Here is a 13,596-nt window from a genome sequence, read left to right as displayed (position 1 = left end):
TTGGACCCACAATAACAGGCATTGTCTAGTAATTAACCCTAGAAAAATTATAATCATCTAACTAGGACATTTAAAAAGTGTAGGTATAAAATAATTTTTTAATTTTAACATAATCTTTTCATTGTATGCAGCCCACGGTCTACGATAACAATTGTTGTACGTGTAATTAATTTGGGCCACATATGGTGGGAAAAAAAAGTGTAAAATGGGCTAAGAAATTAAAATTTTAAAAAAGTATGTAATGAGGTCAAAAATAAAAAGAGAAATATTGAAATAAAAAAGATAGAAAAGGTTTTCTGCCGGAAAAAAAAGAGAAACAAAAGGATAACTGAAAATAACCAAGTTGGGTTTGTCTAGTGGTTAGTTCACTAGTCTGTTTAAACAAGTGTTAGAAGTTCGAGTCTCGCTTGCTGCATGCAGCAACCTATTGGCCAGTAAATTTATAAAATACACGTGTACATACTCTTGATTTGACACGCATGCTTTAGCACCCTCATTTGGCATAGTAAAATTTACAAACTTTTATATAAAAGAGTAAATTAGTAAATGAGTAATGATTAGGAATCATAATTTATTTTTTAATATATATGTAAAAACTTTTTTTATTTAAAAAATATGGAGATAATAAAGAGAAAATAAATTAGGACTTCCAGTTATTTTTCAGATTAAATTATCATTTTCAACTATAAAAATTTAGAATATTAATTTTATTTACAGGTAAATTTGTCAATGTTTTAAATTTTTATATATAAAAATTTATTCATCTTTTATAGATACAAAACTAATTTTATTATTTATGAATAAACTTTTATGAACTTTATACTCATTTTTCATAAATACAAAATTAATTTTGTTCATTCATAAAAAATCTTTTATAAATAAAAATAGTAGCTTAAATACGAAAAAATGCCCTCTGTAAAATTTCTTTTACTTATTTTCTTAAGTGATGTTTTTTATTTAGTAAAAAATCTTAGTAGAAGGGTAATTTTGAAAGGGGAAAAATGTCTCTTAGTTACACTATATGAACATTTCATAGGGAAAAACTATACATTTTGAAATTTTAAAAGGTAAACTACGCATTTCATTTCAAAGTATGAAAGCTTAAACTCGTGACTAGCAACAAATTAATGTCACCAACTACATAAGTCAAAGTTCAAGGAAACAAATTGTAGTCTTTTAAAATAAAATTTTGCAATTTTATTAAATAGATGATGATGATATAATTTGATGAGGATGACGATGATTTAAGACAAAGAAATTAAGAGATGATTAGTTATTTAATTACCCATGGTATCTCCACCTTGCATGTCACCATAGAATGTTGCATTAGCATCAGAATACCAACCAGATGAAATAATATAGGCTTGGACCAACACCAACAGAACAATGAGAAAGATAGGTTTAGGCATGACTAAGGTGGTTGACCACACTCGGATTCAAGTCTCAATGAAGACACTAGATGAAGAATCCTTAAATAGAATGTCTTAGAATGTAGGTGAGTGTGTGTAAGTTATATGGCCGAACAAAAAAATTAATTTTGATATTTATTCAGACGTGAAATCATATCCGTCTTTTTAGATAATTATGTATGCGGTTAATAAAAATAAGAGTAAATGTCTATTTTGGTCTTTAACTATTTATTCGATAGACTTCGCACCTCCTAATAAATATAAAAACTTAAATCGATCTCTATCTACTTTGATATATGTACGTTCTAGTTCTTACAACCGATTTTGAGTAGGTCACTTGCTGATAACTTGTCCACATGAATTTTTTCTCCTTCATAATTGAAACAAATTGCTCACTGAACTTTTGTTAAAACACTGTTTCATAAAGATGTGTTATTATCTAGATATCCACAGTTGTTTAGAATTTTTTTTATTCTTCGTTATTTTCGTTGTGTGTAGAGTGAAGTTAAGGACTTTTCTCCTTAAGAAAACTATGGCTATAGAAATTAGAGACTCATCTTCACAGACCATAGAAAAAAGCAGTGAAGCTGAAAAGAATTTGTGCTGGAGTCTGACTCAAAATTTCACTAGGAGTATAGAAAAAAAGACAAACTATGGGAAGAAAAGATTTGTAGCACTTAGATGTCATTGTGTTACATATGCAATATTATTTGAATTTAACACCGCAAAAAATTTGAACATATTTTTTTTTGGTTGCTCTTGTTTTAAGGTAAAAAATTTTTATTTTTGTTTTGTTTTAGGAGAAAAATCCTTATCTTCACTCTACAGATAATGAAGAATAAAAAAAATTCTAAACAACTATGAATACTCATATGATAACACCTCTTTATGAAACGCAGTGTTTCAACAAAGGTTTAGAGGGCGATTTGTCTCAATTATAAAGGAGAGAAATCTACTTGGATAAGTTGCTGACACATCAGCAAATGACTCTGATTGCAGGGACGTACATATATTAAAGTAGATAGGGACTAGGAGCGGACTTAGATAAAATATTAGAGGAGTGTAAAAAATATTTACACAATAAAATAAGACTAAAATAAAATTTTAAAGGGATTAAATTAAAATTTATATATAATTTATATGTAAAAATTTAAAATTAAGGAGGTCATCGCTCCTCTTTTTTACTATATAGTTATAGAAATCAATTTGAATTTTTATATTTGTTAAGAGATGCGAAATTCATTGAAGAAATAGTTAGGAATCGAAAAAAATATTTATTTTAAAAATAATAATTACTTTTGAGGATGTAATATTATGCGGTTGGATACACGTATAAAGTTAGTGTATCAAAATAAAAGATAAAAGTTGTATCAATAATAATGACAATAGATAAATTATTAGACTTACTCTTTTAATTTAGTTACTAGTTATCTAAGGGGATATGTAAAGAAAAACAATAACTTTCGATTCTTATTGATGTATTATAAGAAAACATATCATCTTTTGATTTTGCTTCCTTATATATACGATCGTATATATAGTAAAATTGCAATTTTAGAAAAAAAAAAAAGAAATTAGAATCGTGCAGCAAGATTATTATATTTAAACCGGCGTTGGTAAATTTTTTTGAAAAAAAAAAAGTTTTACAAATAAAAAAACCATGCGTTTTTAAAGTCAAATTTTGCTTTCAAAGCTAACAAACTAATATAATTATATATTAATGAAAATTTATTTACGTACTCTTAATATTATATTTATAAAAACTAAAATTATTTAAAAAATAAAAAATAATTTAAAAATTTTTAAACTATTAAAATATATTCTTAGGATAATAGATAAATAAATCATTATTATTGTTTTATTTGCGAAAGAAAATTATTCCATAAATCGTACAAGTTCAAATACAAAAAAATGAAGCATTGTCACTAGAAACTAAATATAACATTACTAAACCATTTGAGATTCTAAATCAACATAATCCTAAAAATTAGAATAATACCCAAAATAATTCCTGACAATTACTTCAAAAGACAATGAAGTCTTTAAAAAAAATCTAATCCGACCCCTGACAATTATTTCGAAAGGACAACAAAATCTCTATGCCAAAAAAATCTAGGTTGTTTTTTTGTACAAGGGCTAATCAATCCCAAAAAAATATCAGAAGCCGGATTGAGTGTTTTTTTTTTTTTTGCCTCATTGTCCTTTCGAGATAATTGTCAAGGATCAGGTGAGATATTTACTCTAAAAATTAAGCTTGCCCTCATAGGTTGATCCAAATTGCCAATGAGAAGGAGCAACATGATGAAATACCAAAGTTTTCCTATCACTAGTTGTGACCTTAAAAGACAAGCTTTGTCCAACCAAGTTAACTCCAATTAACCAATTTTGTCCCCAATTTTTTGACATAGTAAGCCATTTACCATTTTGCCCTTTGATGCTAACACTAGAAACATCACCAGCATTACCAACATTGAACACCAACACAAGCAACCAATAAGGTGTCCCTTTCAACTGAAACTTGACACCACCTTGTTTATGGCATGGAACTCTTCTATATAAAACAGGTACAATCCCTGCTCTATATTCTGCCATAGTTGTGAACATCTTCATTGATAAATCAAAGTGCTTATATGGAGGGTTGCACCAATGTCCATCACCTTGTCCATAATTTGGTGGACATAAGTTTGTTACGGTTACTCTTATTGGGCTTGAGCCCTTTTTGCAATAATTCCAATTGGGCTTGTTCACACATTTCATCTCAAAACATGATCCACATGTGTAACCATTGTTGAATAGGGCAGGGCTTACAGCTGTGGTCATAAGACCATACCCTTGCTCAAAGAGATCATCATAGCCACATGCACCCCCTTCATATTATACAACATAACAATACACATAAATAAAAAGAAAATGATGGTGAAATATTAAGCTACAAAGAGTAAATGATCGTTTTTATCTATAAATTTTTAGAATATTAATGCATTTATTCTAAAATAACAAAATTAGCTTTGTACTTAAAAAAAAAGTTTTTATGTATAGAAATACTCAATTTGTTAATTTTATTCATAATTTTATTAGCGTTTTAAATTTTTATAAATCAAAATGGTAGTTTATTCATTTTTATAGATACAAAATTATTTTTATTTTTTATAAATAAATTTATCAACATTATAAAAATTGTAAATGCTACCATACTCTCTCTAAAATAACATGTAAGTTATCCTCTTTATGTGTTAGATTCTAATTCGATATTTATTTTAAGATATTTGTTATATATTTATTAAAATATAAATTTAAAAATTTTCTTATATTAACTAAATTCTAAACTAAAATATTGATGTGAAAAATTAAAAATAAAAATATAAATTAGTGTCACCGTAAAAATTTTTAATTTGAAAAATTATCGTGTCAAGTAGATCTTTAAATTTAAAAATTTATTCTATACAATTTGGTTTCGAATTATATGAAAAAAAAAGAAAGAAATTGAAACACTTTATATCTTGTTTTTTTAAAAATAATGTAGCTAGTTTGCAATTATTTTTTATGAAGGTCTGAATTTTTATTTAATTTTTGTTAGAAAATAAAGATTTTTTGTGAAAAATAAAAGAGTAATATATAATATTATTTTTTAAATATTTTGTTAAATTTTCAACAAATTTCAATGATCCAAAATTAATTTTTTATTTTTTTATTAAGAATTTAAAATAAATAAACATCTATTAAGATATGACGCATCAGAAAAAATAACTTACATATTATTTTAGAGAAAATAAAATAGTATTTACTTATAAAAATTCTAGTTTAAATATGAAAAAGTGTTTTTACAAAATGTTAATGTACTTACCCATGGTTTCTCTACCTTCCATGTCACCATAGAAGGTTGCATTGGCATCAGAATACCAATGATGGAGAATGCCATCAACTGAAATGATGGCTTGGACCAATACCAACAGAGCAATGCTAAAGATGAGCTTAGACATGACAAAGGTGAGTTGTATTCTATAATAATGATAATAAAAAATGGTTTGATTCACTCTATTTATTCTGATTATCTAAGAAAGGTGGTATATAAAGAAAAACAATAACTTTTGATTCTTATTGACTTAATATAAGAAACATATATATTTTTTTATTTTGTTTCCTTATATGTCGATCATATATATAGTAAGATAGCATTTTCGACCCGTGAATCAAGATTATTATATTTAGTTTATTAGTGGAACAATAGTATGTTCAAAATTTAATTTATTATAATTGATTCTAATATAAATAAAAGATTGTTAAAAAATAAATGATATAATTACAATTTAATTTATTATATATCAAATAATTTGTTATTACAAGTATAATAATCTGTACCATGCATATGATAAAATTGAAATTATAGTTTTAAGTTATTTTGTTAAAATTAATTTAAATTATAATGATTTGATTAATAAAAAAAATAGCATGTCATGCGTTGTTTAATTTTTTAATATAGTGTTAAGAGTATCAATTCTAATGTAGTTATTAATCGTTTTTATTCATCTACTCTGATGGCGAACACGTGACGGCATGACGGGTGGGTGGAGATGGCGAGCACGCGACGACGCGACGGGTTTGTTCTTTATGTCGTTGAGTGACTGCTAGGTTTGTTCACTTATTTGGGTTTAGGATTATTTGTGGGCTTGCAGCTAATTGGGTGGCAGTTAAACCCCAATTAAAATGAATTTCATGATCCTGATTAGAGAAAGAGAAGAATTGCTAGGTAAATTTATAAAAGTAGGTGAGGTAGTTAAATGATAGATGAATTAGAAAGTTTTTTTACTGTGATTATGTTTGGAGCTGGGTTAAATAGATTTTGCTAGTGTTTATGTTTGTAATATCTATTTATCATATGTTATAGTTAATTTTAAAATATTTATTTAATACACTATATGTTTGAGTTGGTTAAATAAGGGCAAAAAGATATACATTCAAAATAAATTTTATTAAATATTATTAATTATATGAAGATATAAAAATTAATAAGAATTAGTGAATACTTTTATTCTTAAAATACTATTTATTATATATAATTTATAAAAAAATATTTTTTATTTTTAAAACTTAAAATTAAAATATTTTAATTAAACTATAGATAACTTATTATCAAGATATAAAAATTAATAATAATTAGTGAATATTTTTATTCTTAAAATACTATTCATTATATATAATTTATAAAAAAATTATTTTTAAAATTTGAACTTAAAATATTTTAATTAAATTATAGATAACTGATTATCTTAACTAATTTTTTTATACACATTTTTAATAATAAAAGACTAAATCAATTAGTACATTAGTGGCTAATGATCGATACATTAGTATTTATAATTTGAAACTATAATTATATATAAATATTAGAAAAATTAAATCTGTATATAAATAGTATGTTTATATAAAATAATAGAAATTTAATTTACAATCTTTTTCTTTTTTTATTTTTAAAATAATTAAATTTATTATGTATTTTTTTGTTTAATTTTGATATAATGTTAGATGAAAGATTTTATTTACCTATTTACTTATGTATTGTAATTAAAATATTTTTCATTACCATTTTTAAAAATAAAAAATATATTTTAAATTAGTAAATTAATCAATTCATTTTAAAATTTTATATACAATATAGGTATATATAATAGAATGAAAAATAAAAAATAAGTAATAAGGATGAATAAATTTAAAATAAAATAAAATATATAAAATTATGAAGAGAATAAAATATTAGATTAATACCTAAACTATAATTGTTTAAATTAAAATTTGCAATTGAAAATATCAAAAAGAGAAACAATGAAATTAAAAGATACATAGAGTCATAGAGAGTTCTATAAAAAAATGAAGAATTTGAAATTTACTTTTTGATGAAGAGAAGATAACTACTGGACAAAAAATAAAAAAAAGAGGTTGAAAATATAAAAATAAGAAGAGGTTTTAAGGAATTAAAGAAGTGACGGCACAAAAACTAAATTTGATTAAGTTAAATAATAGTCAAAATAATAGAGAAATAAAAAAGTAAATTTGAAATGGAAAAATCTAGGGAGCTAGCAATTTTGTTAAATTTTGGCCAGCATATAACCAGCAAAGAAAAGTAAGCCATTGGATGAAATCTCACACTAATCTCACAATATTAAAATCATCATTGAGGGCTATGTGATGGTTATAAATCACAAAAGTTACTGACCCCTAGCACTTCTCATTTGAAAGTTTAGCCAATTAAATTTAATTTATTTATAGTGGGGTCATTTAAAATTTAAAATGAGAATACATTATATATAACTGTTTTTAAAAAAACAAAACATGAAAACCCTGTGGAGGCAAATGCCCCCTCGTTACTATAACTGAGTCTGTGCCTGACTATGTGCTAATACTAAGAGTATTTTTTAAAAAGATATATACGTAAAAATATATATAATATGATTACAGATATAACATAAACAAATATATTAAATAAAATATTAAACTAATATGCATACCAATGCATTTGTTTAATTTCGCAAATTAGAGAATAAGTATATATTCAGTTCCTTGGTAATCACGTAGATAATTAAGTAATTGGGTTGCAAATTAATTCCATAGTGTGCACTTTATTTTTTTCATTTCTAAATAAAAGCGAAAATTAAGGGAAATAAGTAGTAATATATCATAAAAAGGATAAAATATTTTGCATATGAATAGATAATTGTTACAAAATAAAATTTCGTTGTAAAAGATTAAAATTTTACATACTGCAAATCATGAAAATCAACCACAATGCAATGGCCATTTCTCCCTGTTTTTGACCATGATATGAGTTCTTATTTTCTGGTCAAGAGTCTAATACCATCTAATTAAAAAAATGAAATAAAAGTATCAAATTAAAGACAAATAAATGAATAATATAATAAATTACTTATAAATTAAAGAGGTTTTATCAATTTATTTTATACTAAACAATAAAACTAACAATATATTAATAAAAGGATATACTTTTAAAAAAGTCACAATACAATTTTAATTTTGCATAAAAAAATAATTTTGTGTAGATTAATACAAATTAATTATGTACCAAATAAGTTTAACTGTTTATTTGTTTGTTTTAATATATCAGCATGAGCAAAAAAATTGAAATGATTGTTAGAAGTTTTATGATTATCAACCGTATTTACTATACGTGACTCCTTCTTAAAAGTTATTCTACACACGTATGCAGTTGGAAGATAAATTCCGCTTGATTTCTTAATCACAAAATTTGAGAAGACATAGACCATTCCCTCGATCAGTTCATTCTCAGGTATCTTTGTCAAATAACTCTTGATTGAACAATGAATTTTATTACTGTAAAACAAATTAAATATAAAAGAAATTAGCACTTATAATCCTGTTAAAAATATTTATAAACTGGATCTAGTATTACTTGAAAAAATCATGAAAAATAATCAACTAACTTTATCATCCACTAGAAAAAAACCATTTTTATGTAAGTCATCTTTCTCTTGTCAAATTTGGATGAGACTTTCCATAACCTTATAATTCTTTCCTTTATTTTCTAAACTTTTTCATCACATAATCTACCAGAGATAATATTATTGATAGAATCATAGCTAGTAGCTATTATGTATTGAAAATTGTGAATCAATTACATGACACTTTGAGACTAGTTAAGTTAACAGACAGAGAGGGTAGAGTGGTGTGAAAGTTTGATAAACAAGCTGTATTTTTCACTAACTCATTTGTGCAGGTATTGCAGGAGGAAACGCTTCCGGTGGACGTAACCAGTTTTAGTTTCACCAAGATCATCTGGAAAGGACTAGTTCCTCCAAGGGTGGAGCTGCTTGTTTGGTTTGCCTTAGTAGGGAGAGTGAATACAAAAGAGAGATTGTGTCGACTTGGGATAGTTAATAATGAGGATAATATGTGCGCCCTATGTAATACGGATGTAGAAAATGTCCATCATTTATTCCTTGCATGTGAGTTTTCTTGGCATGTATGGTGCGCTTGGTTATCTCCTCTTGACAGGAATTGGTGCGTCCCAAGTACTTTGAAGGACCATTTTCAAAGCTGGACAGGCGCGACTTGTAGAAAGGAGGAGTGCAAAAAATGGTATATATCCTTCTTTGCTATAGTTTAGAACATCTGAATTGAAAGAAATAGGAGGATATTTCAGAATAAAGCCAAAGAGGTGGAAGAAGTTGTTAACTTGACTAGCATTAGTTATCAGGAGTGGAGAAAGGATGATCCTTTTTGTTAATGGCAGTGCCGAAGATGACAAGGGGATTGTTTAGCTTGCAAAGTTGTTGGGTGGGTACTTTTCGTTTCTAATTTCTTTTGGTTTCTGTCTTTTGCTCCACTTGTGTGTTGAGCTCCTTTCGTTCAAAAAAAAAAAAGGAGAAAATATGTCTGAATTATGAATCCCTAAATGATAAATAATTGTAAGGCATCACTATTATTCAGTATATATATATATACACACTAGTTGTACACGATAATTAATAGTTAAAGAAGAGAAAAAAAATATAATACTAAATAAATAAATAATTGTCAAATAATATAGAATAAAAATTTTGTATTTTATAAAAAATGATATAATCTTCAATGTATTCATCATATAGAATAAATAAGTTAAATTTATTATCAAAATTTAAACACAACTAAGAATATTATTAGACGTGTAAAATTTTTAATAAATATTATTGTTGATTTATTCATACTCAATTATTAATTATTTTATTATTTATTTATAATAATTTTATACAATTGATTAAAATAATTGTTATATCAAAAATAATATTTATTATTTGTAGTTTTTTAGTTTAGCTATTTTTTTCTTAGTTATCCTGAAAGCAAATAAAAATAAAAATAAAAATAACTTAAAAATAAAAAAAAGAAAGGAACTTCGTATTCAAAAATTTAAAAATAACATATTAAAGAAAAATAATCGTAATTGATAAATTGAGGCAACAATTTAAATTTAAATTAATCAAAAACTAATTTAATCAAATACCAATATTAGAACTAAATTACTTAAATAATATTTAATCTATTCTAGTCCTTAGACAAGTATAAATTAGGGTCATTCTCGTAACGACAACCAATTAAAACAACATAATAAGTTTGAACATTTAAAATTTGTGCAAATTCAGACTATCCCCTTATTAAATAAGCTTCATCATCCGCTATATATCCATGCAACGCGGCAAGGTATAGAATTATCACATCGAGAAACTAAACTAACCTTTATTCCCCACCAATGACATTACATTGATGCAAGAGAATGCCGATAATTTCTGAAAAAAATCATAATATGTTATAAAATTATTTTAATCACGAAAAGTTTAAAATAAGAAAATTTGAATATATTATCAATAGTTGAAATTGCATCTCCTAGTTTGACACAAATTTACCTAAACTGAACTTAAATTGAAAAAATTCAATCTCATTATGTGCTCCACTTCGAAGATTTTCGGACAGACGTAGAAAGCATGGAGGGGATAGAGCCTACAAAGCTCCGTGAAAACAATTCCTCAATAAAAAATCGAACTCCTTCCAAGAAAACTAATTTTACCCACATTCTATTAGGTTGGTCATGATATATAAGTAGATCCAACTATTCTTCGGTGACTTACCTTAAACGTTAGAGAAAAAAACGATACTTTACTCAATATAAATTTAAATTATTCTTGGCAGTAGAATTATAAAAAAAGTCATTGATAATCCGTCAATTTAGTTTGAATTCTATAATTACTATGACCAAATTAAATAGAGCTTTGGTCAAAGAATAATGTGTAAGATAGAACTATTCAAGAGTTAAAAGAGACGTATCTCAACATTAACAAATTCTTGATGAAGTTTATATACTATTGCTATCATCCATTTTCTCATACAATTTGTAAAGCTTATTAATAATAGCTTATACCGGAGGATTTCAACTTTACGATTTCTAATCTTCAGCAAGTGATTTAACGAAGAACACTGGAGTATGTGAGACATTAGGTTTAACCTACATATATTAACAAAATTTGGTAACATATATCTATGAAATTAAACTAGGAAAATTTCATGAAACAATCTAACAGTGTACATGCCAAGCTTCTCGAATTCCATGCTGCTAGAAAAGGATCAAAACTGTAACAAGATCTAGCATGAATTATCAGTATACAGAGCTTTGCCATTTCTGTCACTCCATCATATTCTTGGTGCTGTATTAAGAATCATAGTTCAGATCGTTCAGTACCAAATATGAAAATAAAAATAAAAATAAAGGGTTAGATTCGTTTCTATTTTATTTCCTATGTAGTACATTTTATTTTCAAAATTTTATGAGGGAAAAGGCAAAAACAAAAATGAAAACAGAAAATAAATTATATTGTGTCGTATATATAATAGTGTTTACCTCCACCCATAGTTGCTTCAGGTAAGCGCTCAATCGAGTACTGGCGTTTCGTGATGTACATTATCGGCACACCAGGAATCTGCAATAGACAAACCAACTTCATGAATCACACAATTGCATTCCGAAGCAACGCAAGCAAAGCAAAAAAGAGACTAATGTTAATGACTTTACCTTCCGGATCCTCCTCTTCAAGTCCCGATCACAAGTTGCAACAATGTAGCACTTATTCTGCTTACAAGAAAATGGTTTGTGTAAATAAATTGGGATGAAAAGAAATTAACAGTTGTCTGCGAAACATTTTTAACAGATACTTGAAAACAAACAAAAGTATCACACATAATTAAAATAGAACCACACCCGAGTAACTCTATCAACAATACAGTCATCAGCATAGGTCCCTTTATGAGTACAGAGTATTCTCTCAAATCGTGGATCCTTTGCAATCCTGTCATGTACAAAAATAAAAACTTGTATATAAGAAGCTGAATATAGTAATAATTTATCAACAAAAAGGAAAGAAAAGAAAAAAAAAAAAACAGCTACACTCTAGCCCTTGTAAGATTTGTATCCAAACACGTTATACCTTAAAATATACTAAGAAGCTGAAACTATTATAATCATTTATCATAAAAACAAAATGAGAAGAAAAGTAAAACTACACCTTGGACCTAGTAAGATCTGTATTCAAACAAGTTATACCTTAAATTATAGTCTTTTGAGGACTCATTAAGGTGTCAAAATGTACATCTTCCGGGTACGTTTACTTTTAAAAAAAAATGTTGTTTCTCTTTCATCTAAATCAAAGAAATGGCCTATCAAAGAAATATGACCAATAGTAGCATAAGCAAGCAAGCTAGAGGCTGAGAACTACAGTGTTTCAAAGGGGGAAAAAATCACCGAGTCCCGTTATTTCTTCAACCTAAACCTGTGTCGTTTTAAGAGATGTTTCGAGCAATGTGATTTAATCTATTTGAATTAGAGCTTCAATATGTCTCTTTCAATTTCAAACAAAATTGATAAATGAGTAAAATTTCAAGTGGTATATCTACTTTTCTTTTGAAAAGTTAGGTATTTCAGAGGAGCAATGGTCTGTTTCTTTGTCAATCAAAGTTTTAATAAAGGACATGGTGATGATGAAGGTTTGCAAAAACAGAGACTATATATATATCCATCACAAGCATATGAAGATATAGCCACATAATCAACTATATAAGGCACAACACAAAACATCTACCTTAGAGCAACACGATATTTCTGCCCTAACTTCTCAAGCTCTGCCATCACACAATCCGTGATACAAGGAGTGCCTGAAAATCCAAAACACCAATAGACCACGGGTAAGAAGATAACGTGGGATTGGAATTAATGTGTTCACTGCCCAATAGGGGAAAATAATCTTATAATCTTGGCAAAGCTATGATGGCATGAACTTAGGTAAGTAACCATTGCTTCTAACTCACATTTTGCATATAAACACTTCAGCATTTCCTTCTCCAGCTCCAACTGCATAAACAAGGCCAAAGATTTGTGAGCGACCAACTAGGAAACTTAACAGGAAAATTATACATTTGATAGTAATTGATTTTAATTCCCTCACATATTAACAAGGTTACATGTTAGAATGACGACAGAATCATGACTATCATCATCAAATCATGGTCACAAACATCTACATATCACACAAATACGAACAAAGTAGTCCATGACAAGAAATGCCACCAAGTTATAAGGTTACACACATTTGGAAAAAGAGACAAGAAAGACGTCTTTCCTGAGAAATATGACAGT

The 13,596-nt window shown here is 26.7% G+C and overlaps 2 protein-coding genes across 2 annotated transcripts; both read right to left on the bottom strand.

The window, feature by feature from the left end:
* Positions 1–3,650: 3,650 nt before the first annotated feature.
* On the bottom strand, positions 3,651–5,389 carry LOC107472823 (expansin-A23-like). Its single transcript, XM_021135165.2, has 2 exons — positions 5,254–5,389; positions 3,651–4,276 (listed from the first exon to the last, which is right to left on the bottom strand). Exons 1-2 carry the CDS (start codon positions 5,387–5,389, stop codon positions 3,651–3,653), a joined length of 762 nt encoding a protein of 253 aa, XP_020990824.1.
* A 5,835-nt stretch (positions 5,390–11,224) lies between these two features.
* On the bottom strand, positions 11,225–13,311 carry LOC107472695 (uncharacterized; the record flags this gene model as incomplete). The annotated part of the gene is given in 6 exon segments (XM_016092201.3): positions 11,225–11,614; positions 11,809–11,887; positions 11,980–12,036; positions 12,166–12,253; positions 13,043–13,115; positions 13,269–13,311. Coding segments are annotated over 6 exon segments (354 nt in total), but the record flags the coding sequence as incomplete, so codon positions are not given.
* Positions 13,312–13,596: the final 285 nt, after the last annotated feature.

The sequence above is a fragment of the Arachis duranensis genome, chromosome 2, assembly GCF_000817695.3.
Source record: "Arachis duranensis cultivar V14167 chromosome 2, aradu.V14167.gnm2.J7QH, whole genome shotgun sequence".
NCBI classification, from domain to species: domain Eukaryota; kingdom Viridiplantae; phylum Streptophyta; class Magnoliopsida; order Fabales; family Fabaceae; genus Arachis; species Arachis duranensis.
Note: the sequence above shows the minus strand (reverse complement) of the source record. Positions and strands in the feature narration are given on the sequence as shown.

Excerpts from the sequence above, each read along its gene's own strand:
- LOC107472823 (XM_021135165.2), bottom strand. The coding sequence starts at position 5,389 with ATGTCTAAGCTCATCTTTAGCATTGCTCTGTTGGTATTGGTCCAAGCC. Across the intron at positions 4,277-5,253 it reads GGAAGGTAGAGAAACCATGG|GGGGTGCATGTGGCTATGAT; the intron begins GTAAGTACATTA and ends TATAATATGAAG.